This window comes from Stegodyphus dumicola, chromosome 8, assembly GCF_044657685.1.
Source record: "Stegodyphus dumicola isolate Sdum_Otavi_A_Nest chromosome 8, ASM4465768v1".
NCBI classification, from domain to species: domain Eukaryota; kingdom Metazoa; phylum Arthropoda; class Arachnida; order Araneae; family Eresidae; genus Stegodyphus; species Stegodyphus dumicola.
In genome coordinates, this window is record NC_140775.1 from 17,652,085 (window position 1) to 17,673,564 (window position 21,480).

The 21,480-nt window shown below is 33.7% G+C and overlaps 1 protein-coding gene and 1 long non-coding RNA gene across 6 annotated transcripts in view; one reads left to right on the forward strand and one right to left on the reverse strand.

Annotated features, from left to right (window-relative positions):
• The window catches only part of LOC118186780 (uncharacterized), a 58,595-nt gene extending 45,226 nt beyond the window's left edge, over nucleotides 1-13,369 (forward strand). For all 5 annotated transcript variants that reach the window (XM_035356926.2, XM_035356932.2, XM_035356945.1 and 2 more), the window contains exon 3: nucleotides 13,046-13,369. In XM_035356926.2, coding sequence (XP_035212817.1) covers nucleotides 13,046-13,199 — 154 coding nt within the window. In that variant the 3' untranslated portion in view covers nucleotides 13,200-13,369. The remainder of the gene's footprint in view (nucleotides 1-13,045) is intronic.
• LOC118186803 (uncharacterized) lies at nucleotides 1,683-9,086 on the reverse strand. The gene is made up of 2 exons (XR_015042491.1): nucleotides 8,873-9,086; nucleotides 1,683-1,983 (listed from the first exon to the last, which is right to left on the reverse strand). It is a non-coding gene; the product is annotated as an uncharacterized LOC118186803 (long non-coding RNA).
• Nucleotides 13,370-21,480: the final 8,111 nt, after the last annotated feature.

Consider the following 21,480-nt stretch of genomic DNA (forward strand, 5'->3'; position numbering starts at 1 on the left):
TTTCTCCCGTTAAAGCTTTGAATATCCGACTTTTTAATTTGTCTGAATTTAGATTGCTTCTTCTTTTAACTGTAACTCGAGAAGAAATGTTAAGTACCATGTTACAAAGAAAAGGCTAGGAAGAAATGTTTAATAACAAAACCTTAAAAAATTCCGAGGTAACTTTGTTGTCATCTTTCAGAGCAGCATAAACTGCGCAAATTCCATTCCCCCCTCTCTAGTGAATTTCTGAGAAATTTTTCTGGTTAATTATCGTTCGATCTTAAATTTTTAATATATTATAAATTTATAGAGACTTTTATGAAAACTTAGGGAAATAGTCGTATTTAATGTTGTTTTGAATTTGCAAATGACACATTATAATTTTTTTCCCACACGTTAGTATGCACATTAATTAATTTTTAATTTCATCGTATTTAAATGCATTTTGATAAATAGAAGTTTTCTTCTACTTAGATTTTCATTCAATATAAAATTTAATACAAAAACTATGAAATCAAATGAAATTATTACCAATAGATAAAATTAGTCGAAAACTGTGACTTAATATTTAATTTGTATTAATGTATTCTGCGTCAAAATCATATTATAACTGCCCCAACCAGGGTGGTTAAGACTGCTGAATACTGAAGTTCGACCTGTTTTCTATGCCAGACGAACGAGCTCTCTGCATAGTTGTTTTCGTGATTTTCTGTATATATAACGCGCACTAGTGGCCAAGCCGTAAAGTCTCTGAACACTGGTAGTTCGATTCCAAGCGAACGGGCTGGCTGCATGGCGCTTTAGTAGTTTTCTCCGTGTGTAATATTTCTTTTTGTTTCATGAACGCATCCCTTCCCTTAGGATAGGTAGTCCAAGCGTACTTTGCCATAATTATATAAACCAACCAATCATATATATGCCACCTAATGGGATAGTGGTTAGAGACTTACTGAACTACCGTACCAAAGGGCCCGGTTTGTTGCCATGGATGGCGGCTTTGTGGCTTGAGCGCACTATATTATGGCGAGTCGATACTCCTCTCGTGTGTGAATGCTAGGAGAAGAGCTGTGGGAGTCTCTTGGATCCGTCACCCGAGCCGCTGTCTCCCAAAATAGGGACGGAACTGAACAAAGTAGCACTATAAAAATTCGTGGCTTTGTTCTGATTAGGCCAGACAGGTGAAATAAACCACAACAACAGTCCTATGTATAACGCAATAACGAGTTACTTTACCTCAGAAAGTCCTCCATGAATGTATCCTTCCCTTTAGGCAGATAGCCCTCGAGTGCTTTGTCATAATGGAATAAAACCAAACTAAACCCTTTACTTTTCTATCGCCGCTCATTCATCTGAAAAGTGGGTAGTAAAATTATTTTCTGCTCCATTTTCATTTGATCTCTGACGTGGAAACTGCTATTCTTTGTTTTCTCAAGAAGTGAAGCGTGATGTCTACAGTGTATTATTTGACAGAATTAATTCATTAAAAATAATCAATGAAATTTTCTCCTGAGAAATTATGATGGGTTTGGGTTCTTTTTCCGGATACTTAATTTTATTCGACTTTTTTTTTATTTAAATACGTTGTTGCATTTCGTAAAAAAAAAAAAAAAAAAAAGAATCGAATCTGGCATTTTTTTATAATTTCACTTATAAAAAATTGTAATTGTTAATTAATATGATAAACAAATGTTTCAAGCATGTCGCATTTTCGTAACAAAGAATTTAATTACACAAAATGGTGTGTACAATAATATATTAATTAATGAAGTCATAAAATTTTCTTTCCACTCGTAATTCAGCATTTTATTGCAAAGAAAATGGTAAGTTTTCTTAATGCCCACCAGCAGCCGAGCGGTGAAAACCGCTGGATATTGGTAGTTCGGTACGGGGTTCGAATTCCGTCAAATCAGATGGCTGCATGTGCATTTTCGGGGTTTTCCCCAGGCATAAGATGGATACTAGCAAGTTTCCCTTAAAATGTCCTCCACGGGGCATCTCTCCCTGAAACGTAAATATTGGTCAGTTTATGTGGATAATTCTCCATGAAAAATTTCTCTCTTTACGCAAAGAACACAATCAAATAACCAACTAACTAGCCGTTAAAGAGGAGATCATGTAAACCTTTCCCTAAAATGCTTTTCTCTCTCTCATTTACATTATGAATATTATCAACCGTTAAAAAAGTGACAATGAAATTTTGTTAACTTTTCATAGAAACACTTTTTTACCCTTCCTTTTCTTATAAAAATTATAAGCAATAAGAAACCTAAAATAAAAAAATTGCACAGTATATCGTATAAAAATTCAGGGAAACATAGCACAGTTTTAGAAAAAATATCTTAATAGTTCATCCAGTTCCTTTCTGTTAGCTTTTCCCAAACATATTTCATCAGATGTCGATCGAACCGCTAATGGCAGTTAAAAATGCGTTCTGCCGAATGTCAGGTAAAGAAAACTTAAATGAATATAACATAAACCATTTTTTAACTCTAGAACATCTTTGGCATTCTTTTCAAAAATTGTGTATTGTTATCTTATAGGTTACTATATATTTATCGCCTACGCAATTTGGCAAGTTGCATGGATGATATATGCATGCACGAAATACAAAAACTTTATCTACCATTGGCATGACATACCAATGGTAGATAAAGTTTCCATACCATAGGCAGTTTCCGAAATATTTCCATTTGATATGAGATAAGATCTTTATCTTTTAAATTATAACTGCTTAACGAATTGAGTGATTAAAAAATATGGCTTAGAAAAGTTTCAGCATCAAGGAGAAAATATTCATTTGATAACCTCAGTGATCTTCCTTAGAACCCAAAGAATTTGAAAGAAAGATGAGAATTATGTTTTAAGAAACTCAAAGAGTTCCTTAGAACTCTAGAATGTATTTTGGAAGATTCAGTGTGTTTGAAACACAAAATAGCCAAATGAAATCTATAACAAATTATTGCGTATGCAAAACTCCTGATATAAATAAACCAATTTATTTTTTACCTTCATAGATGAATTCAGAGAAGATAATAATAAAGGGCCAATAAGTAATTTCTGTTTCTTTGATAAATTCAGTTCAAGAAATATTTAAATTTTTAAAACTCGAGTATTTATTTTTGGATAAAAATTATGTAAATTGTAAATCGCTAGATGTTACTAGAAAAAGTTCAAACAAAATTATTCAAACCGTAATTCCGTATCTTTAAAGTCTTCAGTCATAATCAGACATGTTTAATTAATATCAAATACTTTTTCCCATCTATAGCCCACTAGCGGCCGAACGGATGAGACTTAACTTCCATGGTCATATATTCCTCTTACCACGTAGACTCATACTCCTCCATACACTGGTAGTATTACTCGGTGTTAAATCCTGATGGTGAAAGAGATGACTTCAATTTATTTTAGTTGTTTTCCGTACGTGCAATATGAATACGGGCCAGCTTCTCTCAAAAAGCCTTTTATGGACCCATCCTTTTCCCTAGGGCAGATAGTTCAAGTGTGTATTATATAATAAATCGGATCCGTTTTCCTATTTGCGGTCATAAATTCTTTCTAGTTTCATAAATAATTTAAATTGCGTTTTGAAAAGGTGAAAGAGATGACTTTAATTTATTTTAGTTGTTTTCCGTACGTGCAATATGAATACGGGCCAGCTTCTCTCAAAAAGCCTTTTATGGACCCATCCTTTTCCCTAGGGCAGATAGTTCAAGTGTGTATTATATAATAAATCGGATCCGTTTTCCTATTTGCGGTCATAAATTCTTTCTAGTTTCATAAATAATTTAAATTGCGTTTTGAAAAGGTGAAAGAGATGACTTTAATTTATTTTAGTTGTTTTCCGTACGTGCAATATGAATACGGGCCAGCTTCTCTCAAAAAGCCTTTTATGGACCCATCCTTTTCCCTAGGGCAGATAGTTCAAGTGTGTATTATATAATAAATCGGATCCGTTTTCCTATTTGCGGTCATAAATTCTTTCTAGTTTCATAAATAATTTAAATTGCGTTTTGAAAAGGTGAAAGAGATGACTTTAATTTATTTTAGTTGTTTTCCGTACGTGCAATATGAATACGGGCCAGCTTCTCTCAAAAAGCCTTTTATGGACCCATCCTTTTCCCTAGGGCAGATAGTTCAAGTGTGTATTATATAATAAATCGGATCCGTTTTCCTATTTGCGGTCATAAATTCTTTCTAGTTTCATAAATAATTTAAATTGCGTTTTGAAAAGGTGAAAGAGATGACTTCAATTTATTTTAGTTGTTTTCCGTACGTGCAGTATGAATACGGGCCAGCTTCTCTCAAAAAGCCTTTTATGGACCCATCCTTTTCCCTAGGGCAGATAGTTCAAGTGTGTATTATATAATAAATCGGATCCGTTTTCCTATTTGCGGTCATAAATTCTTTCTAGTTTCATAAATAATTTAAATTGCGTTTTGAAAAGGTGAAAGAGATGACTTCAATTTATTATAGTTGTTTTCCGTGCGTGCAATATGAATACGGGCCAGCTTCTCTCAAAAAGCCTGTTATGGACCCATCCTTTTCCCTAGGGCAGATAGTTCAAGTGTGTATTATATAATAAATCGGATCCGTTTTCCTATTTGCGGTCATAAATTCTTTTTAGTTTCATAAATAATTTAAATTGCGTTTTGAAAAGGAGTTTTTGCGAGGTTTTCTAAATCTAAAATTATAGAAATATAAATTTCTTGGTTAAAACTATTGTTTGTAGAAGTTTCTTATTCTTACCTTCCAAAACCGACAACTCCGCCGCCATACATTCACACGCAAAGAAGAGACTACGGATATTTATTTTATGTTACATTTAATTTTATTTATTTACTTCTTCCTATTATAATTATTTTAGTTTTAAATGAAAAGAAATAAAATGTATTACAAATTTCCGCGCATCAGTATGCAAGAGATTAATAAACTGTAAGCGGAAAAAAAAAAAGTGGATTTTACCTGTATCATTGCCCCATCCTAAAATTGATAAATTTCATTGGGAAAAGAAAGCACATCAAACTGCTTGAAGTAAAGAAATATCTAGACTTTTGTAAGGTTAAATTCAATTAATTATTAAACCATATTTTTTAAACATTGTGTTTTATACGAATTCTGATCTTCGCACTTAAAAGTCTATAAAGCTCTTAAGAATATAAAACTTAAACTAAAAGGTTTATAAAAAGCTATATTTTGTAGTAAAATTAAAATTTAACAGAACTACCACGACTACCTGCAGAATCTTAGAAATACAAATATTTAAATGTACACAATGCAACAGTTAACTATCAGTTGCTCTCGAAATAGCAAGATCTCTCTCTTTTTATGCAATAAATTTATTTCCTATTTAAATTCAATTCTAATTTGCATTCTGGACGACGGAAGAAATAGAGGGTATGGAAAGCATTAGCATTAAAAAAATGTATTAGCGAAAATAAATCTTAAATAATATCAGTTCCTAATGAAGAGGTATACTCTTCTTTATCTTCCTTAAAGTAAAAAAATATATACATTTGAAAGATTTCAAATTTTAACTGTCGCCCAAAAGGGTTTGTTAAGGTTTTAACCCTCTCGCTGAGCTCACAGTCTACTAGTCCGCTGTTAACTCGCTCCTACTAACCTCCTTTTCTTACCTTTTTCTAATTTTTTAAGCATCATTTTCATTACGCCATATGCAATTCAACAGCAAATGTACAAAAATTTTAAATGCTGCATAGCAGTACGCGTTTAGAATTCCCGATGCACCGTTAATTGTTGACATTTTTTTCCAGTTTTTCCCCTCACATCATCATATCATGTTCAGTGGTGGTTTTTTTTTATATTATTAATTTATTTATATTTTTTTTGTCTTTATATTATTAACGTTTTGTGTGTGTATACTTTATTAAATATCACGTTCTTGGCGCTTACGCATATAAAACTTGATTCAACAACAAAATCACAGAATATTTAAAAACTAAAATATCTAAAGCAAAGCTTTTAGAATTTCCGGCAGACAGTCACTCGCGCTGGAGATAAAAATGTTTTATTCCGTACAGTGTTGCCACAGCTCGCTTTCAAATCGTTGAGTTTATTAGTCAAAAATTCAGTAAAGTTTTATAATGTATGAAATAAATAAATAATAATAAAACAAATTCGAAATTAAAAGTTCGGGCTTCCAGATGTCCGTGTTCGGAGGACTACGTTATTCAAAATTCGATGGCTCTAGGTACCGTTGTTTCTTCACAGTGCTAGAAACACATACATTAATGCGGATTCTTCATTATTTTAATTTCTTTAAATGTAACAGAGGGCGTGGTGGCAATAGTTTTCAAAGTAATTTTAAGTATTTCAAAGGAAAATTCCGTTTCCAAACTAATATCCCGTTCGGGACTAACGTTCTTTTTGGTCTAAAAACGAAAGCGAGAAAGAAGAAAAAGAGAATCAACCTGTTTCTTTTCTGATGTGTGATTCGGCCAAACGTATAGTTGCCAAAGAAATGTTGTAAGGGTTTTAATTTTCAAGGAAAACTGTACGTCTGTCAAGAATTCAAGCTTGTATTTCAGTTCTTATTAATGGCTGAGCTATAAACTCATTCAATGTCGTTTTAATAATAGATCTATAACTTGTTCAGTAAGTAAGATGGTATAAGCAGTTTTAAACTTTAAAAGCAACAATAAAAAAGATGTGTTTAAATTTGTTTCTCCTGGTCTTTTAACTGTTGTTTGACAGCAATTTAGAATTTTAATATTGCAGTCTTGCCGTTAGGCGAATGCTAAATTGATAAGAATATAGCATGATGCAGATAATCAGAAAATATCATCACTGTACTATGTTTTATTTCCGATAAACGCCTTCAGGCGAACGCTACGTTGATTAGCATATACAATGAAGAAAGCCAGAGAGTATAGTATATAATTTTTGCGTTTTTCTCGTAAAGTTCAAATATAATTTATTTTAAACTTTAAAAAGTATAAGCCGAGGAGGTGAGGACTTGTTTATTATTAAAGGTTAAAGAAGGTTGAAAGTATTAACTGGAGTATTTTCTATCTCGGTTTTCATATCAGTTTTGAGAAGAAGCATTTTCTAAAGTCAGTAGGCGAATAATTTCATAAAAAATATGTCACTTTCAAGGGGAAAAAAGAAGTAATTAAGATTATAAATAATTTTATCCTTAAAAATTATCTTAAAAGTCTGGTTAAATTTCTACTTATTATCCTAATAAAGTTATGGGCGTAATTCACTTATCTTGTTGCTTGTGAAAGTATGGCAAAAGAACAGCTGGTGAGATATCATACGGAAGGATGCCAGACCGTTTTGTAGAAAGTTACTGACTGTTTCAATGACGTCATATATCTGAGATCATCTTTTCATAGGATCCGTGATCGGACGATAGTCTGATTCGATATGGAACCCACATAAAACATTTCGATAGAAAAACCAGCTAATTCTGTCTCATTATGTCAGCAACAATGGCACGCAGTTTTTCATGACTTTCGTCTTTCTAATCAAATGGTCGTAAAAGCTCAAGTTCCATCCAATATTTCACCTATACTCAATTTTAGTAAATAAATATGAAAACAAATTTATCATAATTCATCAGAAATCAATAACGCGAACAAACACACAAACAGGTATTCTTCTTTATATGCATATATTTTGCAAAACATACAAATTTTTAATTAACAGACTCTACGATTTGAAAGCGAGCAGTAGCAACACTTTTCGAAATAAAGCACTTTTATCTCCAACGCGCGAGACTGTTGTCACTTGGAAAAATGAGTGCGAAAATTAGCGCTTTCAGAGTTTTTAATTAGTATTTCGGCTGATTAAATTCGTACGAAGATGGGAATAGTCAAAATGGCTTCCACGAATTTTTGGAATCGGGAATAATGTATTTAATGTTTGCCAATGCTATTTTTATTTTATCGTAAAACTTAGAAATCTTTTATTAACAAACTCTAAGATTTAAAAACCAGCAGTGGCAGCAACTTTCGGAATAAAGCAGATTTTCATCTCCAGCTTAAGAGACCGTTGCCATTTGGAAAAATTAGGACGAAATTTAACGTTTCAGTGTTTTTAATAATTTATATCTTGATTTTTGCTACTTTTTTTTGGAAAAAAATGGACGTCGACCTTTTCCAGGACCCAGAAAAGAATTGTAGAAAATTTTTTGACGATAGCTGAGTTATTAGAGGACAACCAAACACACAAACTTTCTTCTTTTATATACGTATATAGATAAACATTCTGAAGAAATATTTGCAATGGCATTCGTCATAATGTAACTAATAATAAATTGATATATAGATATTAGTATTTTTATAGATGCAAAAAAATTAAACTAAGAACGAAAAATGGTCGAATTTTGGTACTTAAATTTACATGTTTAAGTCATTAGTAATGAATAAAAATTAATTTAAAAAAATATATATATCTAAATAACATTAAGTAGTGATAAATAAAATTTCGACAGTTACTAAAGGTTTTCTTAAATATTTTCTACAAAGGATGCACAGATGTATAATTTACTTAATATTACAGACTTGTGCTTTTATTGTAGAAAAGTACCATGAATACGTTGTATGAAAACACTCTGAAATTCTAACAGTTTTTAATCAACTCAAATTATTGCAATTCAAATGCGCGTAATTATGACTCTGAAAACTTCAGTTATTTCCTTAAATCTATTGATGTTATAAAACTGAGTATTATATTTTACATTAGTTAATTTAGCTGGCAACTAAAGAATCTTCAGATTTTAAAAGACAGAATTTGGACACATTCTACAAAATTTTAAATGATCAAAATAAATAAATAAATAAATGTATGCGCCTACACATTTGAACAGAATTAATGATACACGATAATTCAAATAATTCCTATTAAAAAATAGTTTGAATAGTACCTTATATTTTACATCTCATAATATACAAACCGCATTTTATCTTCTGCTACATCTCCAGGGATAATATCACAATGAATTTGACTCCCATTTCAAAAATCATCAGCTGCGTTTTCTTTCATATTCTGTATGTGTTGAAGTTACAATTTCATATTCTGTATGTCTTGAAGTTACAATTAATGCAACTGCCACTGAAAAAAAAATCACCTTCATTCTACTTCTTATTCCGCTTCTCATAATAAAGTTACAGTTGGCGTCATTCGCATTGCAAAAAATTCGTCTGCATTTTAATTTTTAAATTTTCTTAAAAAAATTCAACCAGCAGAAAACACATTGCAAAAAATCGTCTGCATTCATTATATATTCCGCTTCATGCTTATTATAAAAATTGTGTATATTTAAATAATTTTAACTAAACGAAATATTTCGTTTCTCTTTATAACAGTGTTTGAATGAACTATAATTGAGTAGCAAAGGAGGAAAATGCTTTTGTAAAGTTGTAACCAAAATAATCTTTTCAAATAAGTGATTTAAGCATAAATTGAAAATAATGAAATAAATTAATATCTCCGACCCACCTATGAACGCACTTCATTTATTAAAAAATTAAATTGATTAGTAACCTATAATAAATATAAAATTAATAATCTATAATTAAAATGCTGATGTTAATTTAAAATATTCACAAAGGTCAGATAATCATGTTGCCCCTAAAAACATATTTTGCTTTACATTTTTTTTTAGGCTGACTCAGCATTATAAATCAAACTCTGCGAAAGCTGAAAAACAGAAAATAAACAAGTATGAAACTGGAACACCTGTTCTTCTCCAGATACGAACTTAGTGAAATCTGCCAAACATTCTTCGCTTACCTGTTAAACAGAGAGTAGTACATCACACACGCACGTCATAAAAGTGACCTTTATCTTAATGTAAATTTATTTATTAACTTTCAGCCATAAATCGTACTAACAGTGGAATTTTTAGAATCAGAAATGCCGTTCGTTAAAATTAAAAGTAATTTTCATATGATTATGTATGCTGGAAGTTCTTTTAATGTGAAATATTTTCAAATTTTTATTTACTCTTTCAAAACATTGACAAAATCTTCTTATGCTTTTAATCTGCACATTTTAAAATGGTTATTTATGCCGTATTCTTTTCAAATATATTTGGTATTTTGTAATAAAATAATTTTCTCTTACAATTTTTAATATGAAATTGACATCATTATTGAGCTAGTATATTTCATACTAGAAATTATATATTTATTTTAAATAAAATTTATTAAAAAGCACTATTTTATCCATCAATGCTGTTGAAACTGTTCAAATTCCTTTTGTAAGGAGACAACGTAACCGTTGCCAAATACTAATGTTTAATTGTATATTGTTTATGACGCGCTCTAAAACAGATACGTGTTCTTTAATTATAAATTCTAAAACACATAGAGTACTCTCTCGTTATAATGCAGTGGTATAGCTGCCAAATCTTTCGTTCTTATGCAAATACCATTCTTCCAGCTCTAAGATTTCTGGTATAATTTTTCTCAAGAAATTTTATTTAATCTAAATTATGTTAGATCTGACCTGATGTGAATTATGCTCATATTCACGTTACACGTGATTAAAACCAATCGTGCCACTAACATGTTTGCCAGAGTTCGAATTCTAGTTGAACTACCAGTATTTAACGGTTTTGACTACTTGGCCTCTAGTTGGGTTCAAAACAAGATGCTAGACGTAAGAAATAGTTTCGCGTCAATGGGGCCAAAAACAATCTGCTAATTAATAAAGCACATTATGAGGAACAAATTACCGCTTGAAGAGACATCAAACTATTCCAACAAAAGCTGTTAGCATTCTAATGAACTTTTATTTTCGCTTAATCATGTGAACGTATTCGACTGCACGCATTCTCAAACATTCCAATTCCTTTTAGAAATTTGAAGAAGCTCGCATTTGTTAACGCATCGACTCTTCACCTGTATTGAAACTATTCACTTGCTGTTGTTCATACACCACTTGCTAAGAATCGACTTAGTTTATGCAGAACTATTAAATTACAAATAGTCTGTTACCAAAATTGAGAGAAGTTTTCACATTTGGCTTATTATCGCCATAACTGATGTATAGATTTTAATGAAATTCAGTACGGACACAGGCGAATATAATAGGAAGATACAACAGTCATCGTGATATTCATACATGATCGTACGTAAGGCTTATCGGTGTAGAAAGCTATAAAAGCATAAGTTTCAAAATTAAACAAAAAAGAAGGCTAATAGGAGATTCAGGTCTTGTGGGGTTCAGAGTACGAAAAGACGAGTTACATTTAGTCTCCCAAGACTCAAACATATTCTATAAGGTCTGGAGATTAGCTAGCTAATCCAATAGGTTAACAGCTCCACTCTGTGGAAAATCACGCATCAGATTATCCCTATGTGGACGAATATTTGAAGATTTAGCTAGCTAATCCAACAGGTTAATAACCCCACTTTCTGGAAAATCATCCACCAGATTATCCCTATGTAGACGAATATCTGGAGATTTAGCTAGCTAATCCAATGGGTTAATAGCCCCATGGAAAATCATCTACCAGATTACTGCTATGTGGACGAATGTTGTCGTTCAGAAAAATGAACTGACAGCCAACTGCACCTCTGAAAAGGCGAACACGGGGACCTAAGATATCGCGTGTTTTGCAAAAATACTTGCTGTTTACATACCGCTTATTTCTGCACGCAAGAGAAACCGCTTAGCAGAAAGCCAAGAACGTCAGCTTCAGATCAAGCGTCAGGAAGGAACGATTCCCTTCACATATGAGTCCCAATTCAACGTAACCACTGACTATGGACTTACCTTCATCTGAAGAGAACCAGAAATCTGCTGTCGATCCTCCAACATCTGAGAAAATGACCACTATGGCAACCAAGGCGTGAGATGGTCTGGGCAGACCTTTATGTTGAAAGCACACACAGATTTTAAGTCTCTGAAAGAGGTTCTGGAATACTGTGAGGTAAAAATAAGAGATCTCAGCCCTATGCTCACCTTTCCAGAACTGCAACTTCATTTTTATGGACATTTCTCATTTACATAAGGCTAATATGGTGGACAATTTTCTGGAAAATGTTAATATTAACCGGAAGGATTGGCCAGCCAAATCTTCAACCTAAACCCTATAGAACACGCCTTGGACGCTCTTGTGGAAGCAACTCTCCATTCCTTTCCCCCAAACTCTGAAGGATCTAAAAACAAGCGTGCAAGAACTTGCTGCAGGAATAGTATCAGCTGTCACAAGGACTCCTGGCCCAGCCGGTATAGTGGTTATCGATGGGCCCGAGTTCGAATTCCGGAGAAGCCATGGATGTTGTAAGCCTACGGTTTATGTGTACGCTTAAGGTACTCAAAATAGGGGTAATAAAATAAAAATACTTGCGTAAATAAGGGGTGATAATACAAAATAGGAGTAATAAAATAAACTCTCTTAGCGGGCACTCAAAATCTACGGCAAGTCAAAAGCTCTCTCGAGAAGCTGGTAATAGAGAAAGGAGGGACCCTCGGACTGCCCCCTGGAGTATTCTCCCTCAAAATTGGAGCAGAACTGCATAATTAATGCGGAGGGATTATAGTTGTATGACCAGCGAAATTCTAGTGTCCCGCTCTTCTACTTGTACCTGTCATAAACTGTCTCATTTCCAAAATGATGTCATGTCGTTAAAGCTGTGCGACTATTAGAGGGAACATACTCCCAGTTGACCTTTTTTGGTTCGATGCTTCAATGTCTGTTTTAGATCTTTCTGTGCCGAAGATCTGAAGATTATTTACAATAAGTGAAAATTCTCTTTTTAACACCACTGCGTCAAATTATGGGAAATTATAAATTTTTGTCACTCCAACTACTGCATTTACTAAATTCAACTGCTAACCAATGTATAGCAATGTATTGTCTTGTGTTTAGAAATATGCATTTCATCATTCGCAAAATCGTACAACTTTAGTCTCATCGGAAAATTTTAAAATGAAGTGGCTTTTCCTTTTCGATTGTAAATAGCGAGGATTCACAGTTTGGCAATATTTGCTTACTGAAGTAAGGTTACTAACGGAAAAACATTGACATTGTTTCATGTTAGCGATGCATTTTTTTTTTCCCTTAATATACTGTGTTTTGTTTCAGATGCGAATGTAAAAATGGAACTAGATGTGTCCGTGCCAAGGACGACATTTCTATCTCAGCTTACGTCCACCACTGCCGGCTACTCGGAGAACGCGATGTTTACTGGCCTTCAGCAAGCTACAGTTTACAGCCGATTTCTGTCAGCCGGACCTAAGAAGGCCGTTGGCTAAACAAACACCGAAACTGTATTCTTCATTAAGGCATTCGCAGTTTTGATTCATTTTTTATTTTTATTATTTATTGCTATTTAATTGATTTGCATTTGTGACTGTTATGTAAATAAGTGGGTGTCACTTCATAATCATTAAATTCTTAATTGTTGTATGCTTGTGCTCATTTCAAATCATTTTTCTACCCTCATACAATTCAATACTAGTCACGAATATTAATGAGACACATCCAAGTTGAAGCCGAAGATTTTTCCAACATAAGAGATATATCTCTTATGTTAATTATTTCAACATACAAAGAACAAAATGGAATGACACACTTTAAAAAACTTTTATTTATACCTCCTTTAAAAACAAGAACAGTGCTGTAAAAGATAAGCACAAGACATTTAACAGTAGCTAAAAGACAAAGCGCATCTACCTTTCAGAAAAACGGTTTCATACATGCTGTCCTACATTGAAAAAGATTCCACATTTTCTAGTGCAGTGGAGCTTCGATAAGCTGAAACAGAATGCCCTGACAGAACAGAATGAAACAGAATTTTGGAGCAACTAAATAGTTGAGTTAACGGCATTCTCAGCAAAATGGAAAACAGTAAAAAAGAATCTACATACACAGCATAAGTGCTGCATTTAGTGTCACAAAATCGTATGATTCTGATGGAGAATTAGACGGCATAATTTTACTTGAAACTAATAATTACATCTCACAAAATGCTAGTAATATTCTTTTTCTACATGTTGCTTCATCATTAACGTTATGTTTTAAATAAAGATTAACATTTCTTCTTTTAATATACCGTTATTAAGTACAATTTACAGAAATATATTAACGTTATATTTAGAAACTAACATTTTCTAAATGGCAGCCATTGCTAAGTCTCCACTTGACGTTCTCCAGACATTTCTCCATTAACCCTTTGCGGTACAATGTGTCCGGTCTGGACACACCTAAAAATTTCCTTCTGTACGCACAGAAAAATTGAATGAAAAGGGATTTATAGGTTACTCTGAACCTTCTTTATTTATAGTAGATGGCAGCTCAACACAAACCAGTCCATATATTTTAGCCATGTTGAGTTTTTTAAGACCTCATTTTTCAAAGAAATCTTCCAGATTTTTTTTAGGGTATAAAAGGAATTGTTAGAAAAGAAATTTCTATGTTATTTTTTTGGCTGTATACTAATTTCCATATTCTATATTAGTTTTAAACTTTTACCTTGAAATCTTGCCTAAAAGCAACCCTAGGTGTGCCCAGACCGGGCTCACCAATAATCTAGGGGTGTCTGCCGATAACATCGCGGACGAAAACGTCGCGGACGAAAACGTCGCGGAGAAAACAACGCAAGGCGAAAACGTCGTGCTACAAAACATCGTGGAAGAAAACATCGCAAAGAGAAAACATCGTGGTACAAAACATCGTCGTCGAAAATAAGCGGTCCAAAAACTTCGCAGTTTAAAAACATCGCCGTCGAAAACATCGTGATAAAAAATAAAGTATCTACAAATCATCGCATGACGATAATATCGCAGACATGGTTTTTTCAGGCTTTAATAACTGTAAATGGATATTCCCATAATGATTTGTGAGCGCAAGATGTAAAGAAGGATAATTTTTACTTTCATATTCTTTATTAAATATCAAATTTTTGCTGAGAAAATATAAAGAAAACTTAAGATAGAAAATTAATGCAACTTATAGCACTTAATAGAATTTTAAATCGACATAGTTAACTAACAAAGACCATTAATAAATCATTTTTATAAAGATTTTACAGGTAATTTTTCATAAAAAGTATAATCTATTAAGTTGCATTTAATTTTCTATGCTTAAGTTTCCTTCTTATTTTTTCAGCAAAAATTTATTAGTTAATAAAAAAATGTGAAAGTAAAAATTATCCTTCCTTACATCACTTGCGCTCACAAATCATTATGGGAATATCCATTTACAGTTATTAAAGCCTGAAAAAAGCATGTCTGCGATGTTATCGTCATGCGATGATTTGTAGATATTTTATTTTTTACCACGATATTTTCGACGGCGATGTTTTTAAACTGCGAAGTTTTTGAACCGCTTTATTTTCGACGACGATGTTTTCTACCGCGATGTTTTAGAACTGCGATGTTTTCTCCCACGATGTTTTGTAGCACGACGTTTTCGCCTTGCGTTGTTTTCTCCGCGACGATTTCGTCCGCGATGTTTTCGGCTGTAACCAATCTAGGACAACTGAGAGTATGTATTCTTTGTTTCTCCGCATCTCATCGGTCAGTTCATTGACAAAAATCCTCGTTTCAGCACTCTTTTCGAAGCTCTATTCAATCAGTGTGCCCTATTCGGGCACACCCACAGAAATAAACGATAAGTGCTATCTTCACAAAATTTTACTTGTGTACTTCTCTAGGCCTAAGTAGACTGCCTACCCTTTTTTTTCCCCTTTACTTTTTTTTTCTTTTTCTTTCTTTCTTTTTTTTTTTTTTTTTTTTTAATCAAAGTTCCGACTTTAAAAGGTAGTGTGCCAGAAAGGGTTAACTCTCATTAGACTTCCAGCTCCAACTTTTGACTCGTTTGTAAAATATTAGCTTTAAGCTTTACGTGGTTAGCAGCTTATTTGCATGCACTTTTCTTTTTTAGGTAGCACCAGAGAAAAAAAAAAAAAAAAGGCTGTGTGGCCATTCAATCTGGTAATGAAATGGCCAACTGAAATTCAAAAGTCGAGAAAAATTGCCAAAAACTTCCCTTAGCAAAATCATTATTGAATATTGAAAATATTGAACCAATTGCTACTTATTAAAGCACTGGGTGTTACAGATTTTGACGTCTCACCATGAATTCTAATAAGGGTCTGTGTAAAGACGCTAGGACAGACTGTTATAAAATTCGAACACTGGGGAATCTTATACGTACTATTTTTATAGATATGTAAATAATAGTTCAATTAAATCGTATAAATCCATTTTTGACTCATTTACTGGTTCGGAGTTCTCAATTAGTGCCAGAGTTTGTGAAGTACTAGCATTTGGTTAAACACAGAAGAAGCAGTTCCGACATATCCGGTCATCCCTAATGCCTCGGTTAAGAACCCTTTAGAATGATTGTATCGCAAGAGATTTCTTTATTAGATGCCTTCAGAACATTGAAGAGCCGTCCAAAAGGTATAGTTTTTATTGAAGCCGACTGCGATACCAGAGGGCTCAGGTTCAAATTCCGGAAAAGGCATATGGTTGTAACTGTCCGACCCTTCATAGGAGGCAACGGTGGCCGTATGCCTTCACAATAAAATGCCCATTTTTGGGCTTAAGGAGTGGCCATTGTCGAATACGCAAGTACCCGCCATTAGATTTGGGGGAAAAAAATACTGAGGTTGCGGTACTCCCGTTCTGTCAAAGTAATTGATTTTTCGAAGTAAAATTGAACAACTTTCGTTCTTTGCTTGATGGTGAACCTTCCTATCATAAAATATTAAGTATTGGTTATGTACCCCTAAATATGTAGAGAACCTGGCATATGCAAATACACTTTAATCAATATTTGACACCACCGTGAATTTTCTTATCGCTATAAAAAATGTTTAAAAATTACCAAACAATAATCGCGGCAGAACTGAATTTTTTAAGAGCGAAACAATACTCCATTCGCTGATGACGACATACCTTTAAAGGAACAGCTCGGTGTCTAGAAGATGTGACAGTCTATTAAAGTAAAATCCTATATAGGGAATGAAAGAGCATTCATATGATTTCTTTGTCGTCATTATTTTTATAAGCTTAAGGTGTAAAAGTCATTAAATCCGTTCGTAACAGCGAAACAGGGTTACAATCAGAAAAGGTAAAGTTGCGCATGCGTAAATATGCAGCTTGTTGACCGAATGTCAATACGCGTTTGCCTCGCTGTGACTGATCAGTTCTTGTACCAGACTGGAATAAATGTTAAAGGTTAGATCATTTAGGCAAAATCCTTATACCAGTATCTGTGACATAGCAAGGTCTGGTTGCCTAGCAGTAAAGCTCTGCTTCTGCCACGTATAACCACAGAAACAATTAAGCCTTCATTCAATGATCCCTAAGATAAAACCTGCGAAGTTCCATTCCAGTAATTCTTAGCGTATCATTCACGCCACATGTAGTCTCACAAGAAACGAACAGTGCCGTGCCACACGTACATATCAGTAAGATACTCTTTTGCTAACAGTATGCTTTGGCGGTGGTGTTGCTAATGCATGCCGGAAGAAGCTTTTAAAGGATTATACCATGTGAATCCTACCATAAACAGCTTTTCACGTTACGCAGGTGGATCTAAGGCCTACGCGTTTGATTCTTCTAAGTTTACGTGGTCTTCTCGTTAATGCAAAGAAACCATTCGTAAGCTCTTTGACAATCCAATCAAACTAACCTTTGGTGTAATGATAAGACAACAGAGGAACTGAGGCATCCGCAAATCGATTATAGGTGGATAATTTGTGACACTACAGCAACTAGCTTCCTAAATTATTCGTGAGCTATTTGTCAATCAACGTAGTATTATATACTCCTAAGGCCTATGCAAACTCATGTACAGTTACATCTGCAACTGCTGAGATATACAGCCGAATACTGCCCTAAATAAGAGATTTTCGAGGTCGAAATTGCTATTACGGACGCTTTGAGCCAATAACCCATACTGCATTCCCTCAATATAGCTTGTCTAAATAATCAGATATGAAATTACAAAGCACACAGGCAGGAACGAAAGCTAGTTTAAAATCACAGCAAAGATCAAGTTTAAAGAATAAATTAACGCTTTGTGTTGACTTTCAGATATTTTGAGAAAATGTCACAAAGTTCTGGTAAAGGCTTCTCAGCAACCTAATATACTAATCTAGTTTCCAATTAATTTAACTGACACATAATTTCTGAATTGTACATTTCATTATTAAAAACGAAAAATATCAGAGATGTTAAATTTTCCATTTACATTCTATCCTATATGAATTATACGAATGTGATGTCATCAAAACTTTCTTTCTTATTAATTTATTTCTACTATGGCAAAACCAAAGAGAAATTTAGTAAAACGCAACACTATTTCGAGATAAATATTATTATAAACTGTACACTATTTAATGGAAAAATTTTCAAGAGAAGCATGACAACCTGATTTTTGTATTGATTAAAATTTGACAGTAAGTTTCATTGTTTTTGTTCAAAACTGACTTTTTTGTACCTGAATGACCAGCGTCAAATCATTTTTTTACAAAAACCACCTTTATATATTTTGGATTCTCTTGAAATACGCAATAAAGTTTTCTAAAATCAATGCTCGTCTAAAAAAAAAAAATTTGCTTAATTTTTTGCATTAAGTCATATGATTTAGAAAAAGTAAACTTTTCAATTTCTTGATTGCTGAACAAAAAATTTTAGAAATTTGCACTCGAATTCATACTGATTTATTGCTTCTATATATGAAAATCAAAAATTAAATATTAAATCATAATAGTTTCATAAGATACATACAAGGAAAATTTATTTTGCCGGTACATTATTCATTACAAAATTTAATTCTTATGCCGAATATTTACGCCAGAGCTAGCCTTATATTATTTAAACAATCAGTTAATTTTTGTACATCCTTAATTTAAAACATCCCAGCAAATCCAAATAGTAATCTTCAGAAGAAATTCAGTAACGGAATTTACTGTTGCAAATACAGACAACTATTCAGATCCTTTCATATTGTTATATGCTACGGGTTCGTTGAAATCCCCTTAAATAATATAGGCCAGACGAAGAACGGAAACAAACTTTATTTCAATTTGAGGTCGTAAGAATTTCTACAGGTATTTAAAACAGCTAAATATAGCCCAAGAAAATTACTGTAACAAGCTGAAATTCTCTTTAAAGTAAAATAAATCTCACAGCTTACAAAATCGCTTAAAAAACAAAGACTAAATCGTTTGATACTAAATGAGTCTAAAACACATCATAACTCTCAACTGATTCACAGGTTCTGCAAGTCTCTTGTTTCTACTATTACTACAGAGGGAGGGATAAAACTACACGAATCTTCAAGAAAAATCAATTCTTGGGTGTCAAAAATATGTTTTCGTGTGATTTTACGTATGTCGCCAAACAGGCAAGAAACTGCTTAATATCGCCAAGGTCCGATACACCATTGGTTCAATCCCTGGTTCTCTAAGATAATTTCAGAATTCCAACACACACACACAAAAAAAAAAAAAAAAAAAAAAAAAACTCGGAATTAAAAAGATGTATAATAATATATGAATTAATACAATAATACAAACATAATAGTAGCCATAAGTCAAACATTGTACAAAATTATACAATAAACACATATGAAGTTGCGAAAAATAAATAAAAACTATAACATAAAAATAAATAAAAAATAATAAAAATATACATAAATTAATAAAAACAATAAAATAATACACAAAAACGAAAATAACAAACAAATAGCACAAATTCACCGCTGGACATTAAAATTGCAACACCATAAAGGAAAGCAAATACGAAAAAGATATTGACTGTACGTAAACAGTATAGCATGAAGACAAAATGATTAAATTTGTAATCAGTTTTTGGGTTTACAGGAGTGAAAAATCAGCAGAAACAGCTACCACCCCTGTTAGCAGATTGGATTATTCAATCGTGGCAAAGCACACGAGGGCTATCTGCCTAAAGGGAGAGATGCCTTCGTGGAGGACTTTCAAACCACCCCTGGTAGCGAACCCGGTTAGGCATGGAGTTGAACTGGGCTTCGATGACAGAAACGGGCAACGCATTACATGCTGCTTCAAGTCTATGCCGCACTTCATCAACCGTATTAACTGGAGAGGGATGGCTGGCCACTCTCCCAGCAACCCATGACCAGATGTTTTCAAGGGGGGATAGATCTGGAGACCGTGCAGGCCAGGGCAGCAATCAAACACTCTGTATATCGAGGGGCCCACCAGCGGCCGAGCGGTAAAGTCGCTGAACACTGGTAGTTCGGTCCGAGGTTCGAATCCCGCAAACCGACTGGCTGCATGGGCGTTTTCGTGGTTTTCCCCATGTGTAGCGTGTATAAGAGCCAGTTTCCCTTAGAAAGTCCTCCACGAAGGCATCCCTCCCCTTAGGCAGATAGCCCTCGAGGTTTTGCCATACTCACACATACACACACAATACTGTATATCGAGGAAGGTCAGAACACGACGTACAGCATGTGATCTTGCATTATCTTGTTGGAAGATGGCGTTTGGCAGGCCTCGGAGACAGGGCATAACTACTGAGCGTAAGATTTCAGAAATGTACCGATCTGCGTTCAAATTACCGTCGATCCGAACTAGAGATGCGCGTATCGTGTACCCAACGCTGCCCAAACCATCAGGTGCAGGGTCCCTATGCTGAAATTTCCAAAATGGGAAAGAGGAAAACCGTCAATCATTACTTCTGCATGCGAAGACGACTCCATACGAACACCCGAAAAAGGTACGTACTGTTTCTAAAGTAAAGTCGTTGGTAGCAAGAAATAATCCGCTAATGCAGAAATCAATTGTAGTCTTTAAATACATCTGTAGCAACACTAAATAAAATAATAAATCATGATTTGCAACTTAAAAAAGCTAAAAAACATAATGTTCACCAGCTTTAGCCGACGCACATGCCTTAACCGAGAACAATGCATAGAATCCTCTATGTAAACTATTTAGGAGATAAATGAAAATACATTGCGGCCGTTGATGAAGCACAAGTTTACATAAATGACTACAATAAAAAAAAGGTCTATTTATTATCGAAAACAGAGACAAAAATGCACAGATCTGCTTCGGTCAACGCAAAGAAAATTTCAGTAAGGTTTATGATTGTCGCAGACTTCTCTTACAATGGGAAATTAAAAATAAGAACATAGGGGGTAAAAATCAATTCAACGCACTATCAAGAAAACGTTTTACGTCCAATATTTACAGCAGACATTCCATTTCTTGACCCCAGTGACTTTAAACTGCTTCAAGACAAAGCAACAAGTCATACTTCGAAAAGTACTACAGAATTGCTTGAAAAAATGAAGACTGGTATAGATATTGCATAAAGACGTTTTCAACTATTCCTGCGACGTTCCCTGATATTTTATGTATGGACGGTCTAATGTGCTTTCGGTCTCTTGACAAGAGCTCTTTCTAAGTGTAAAACCAGCACGATTGATAAAATTTAGAAAGGTACCCGTCAAAATAGCCCACGACTAAACAGCGAAACCTAAATGGCGCCGACAAGATAATCTCGACAAAATAG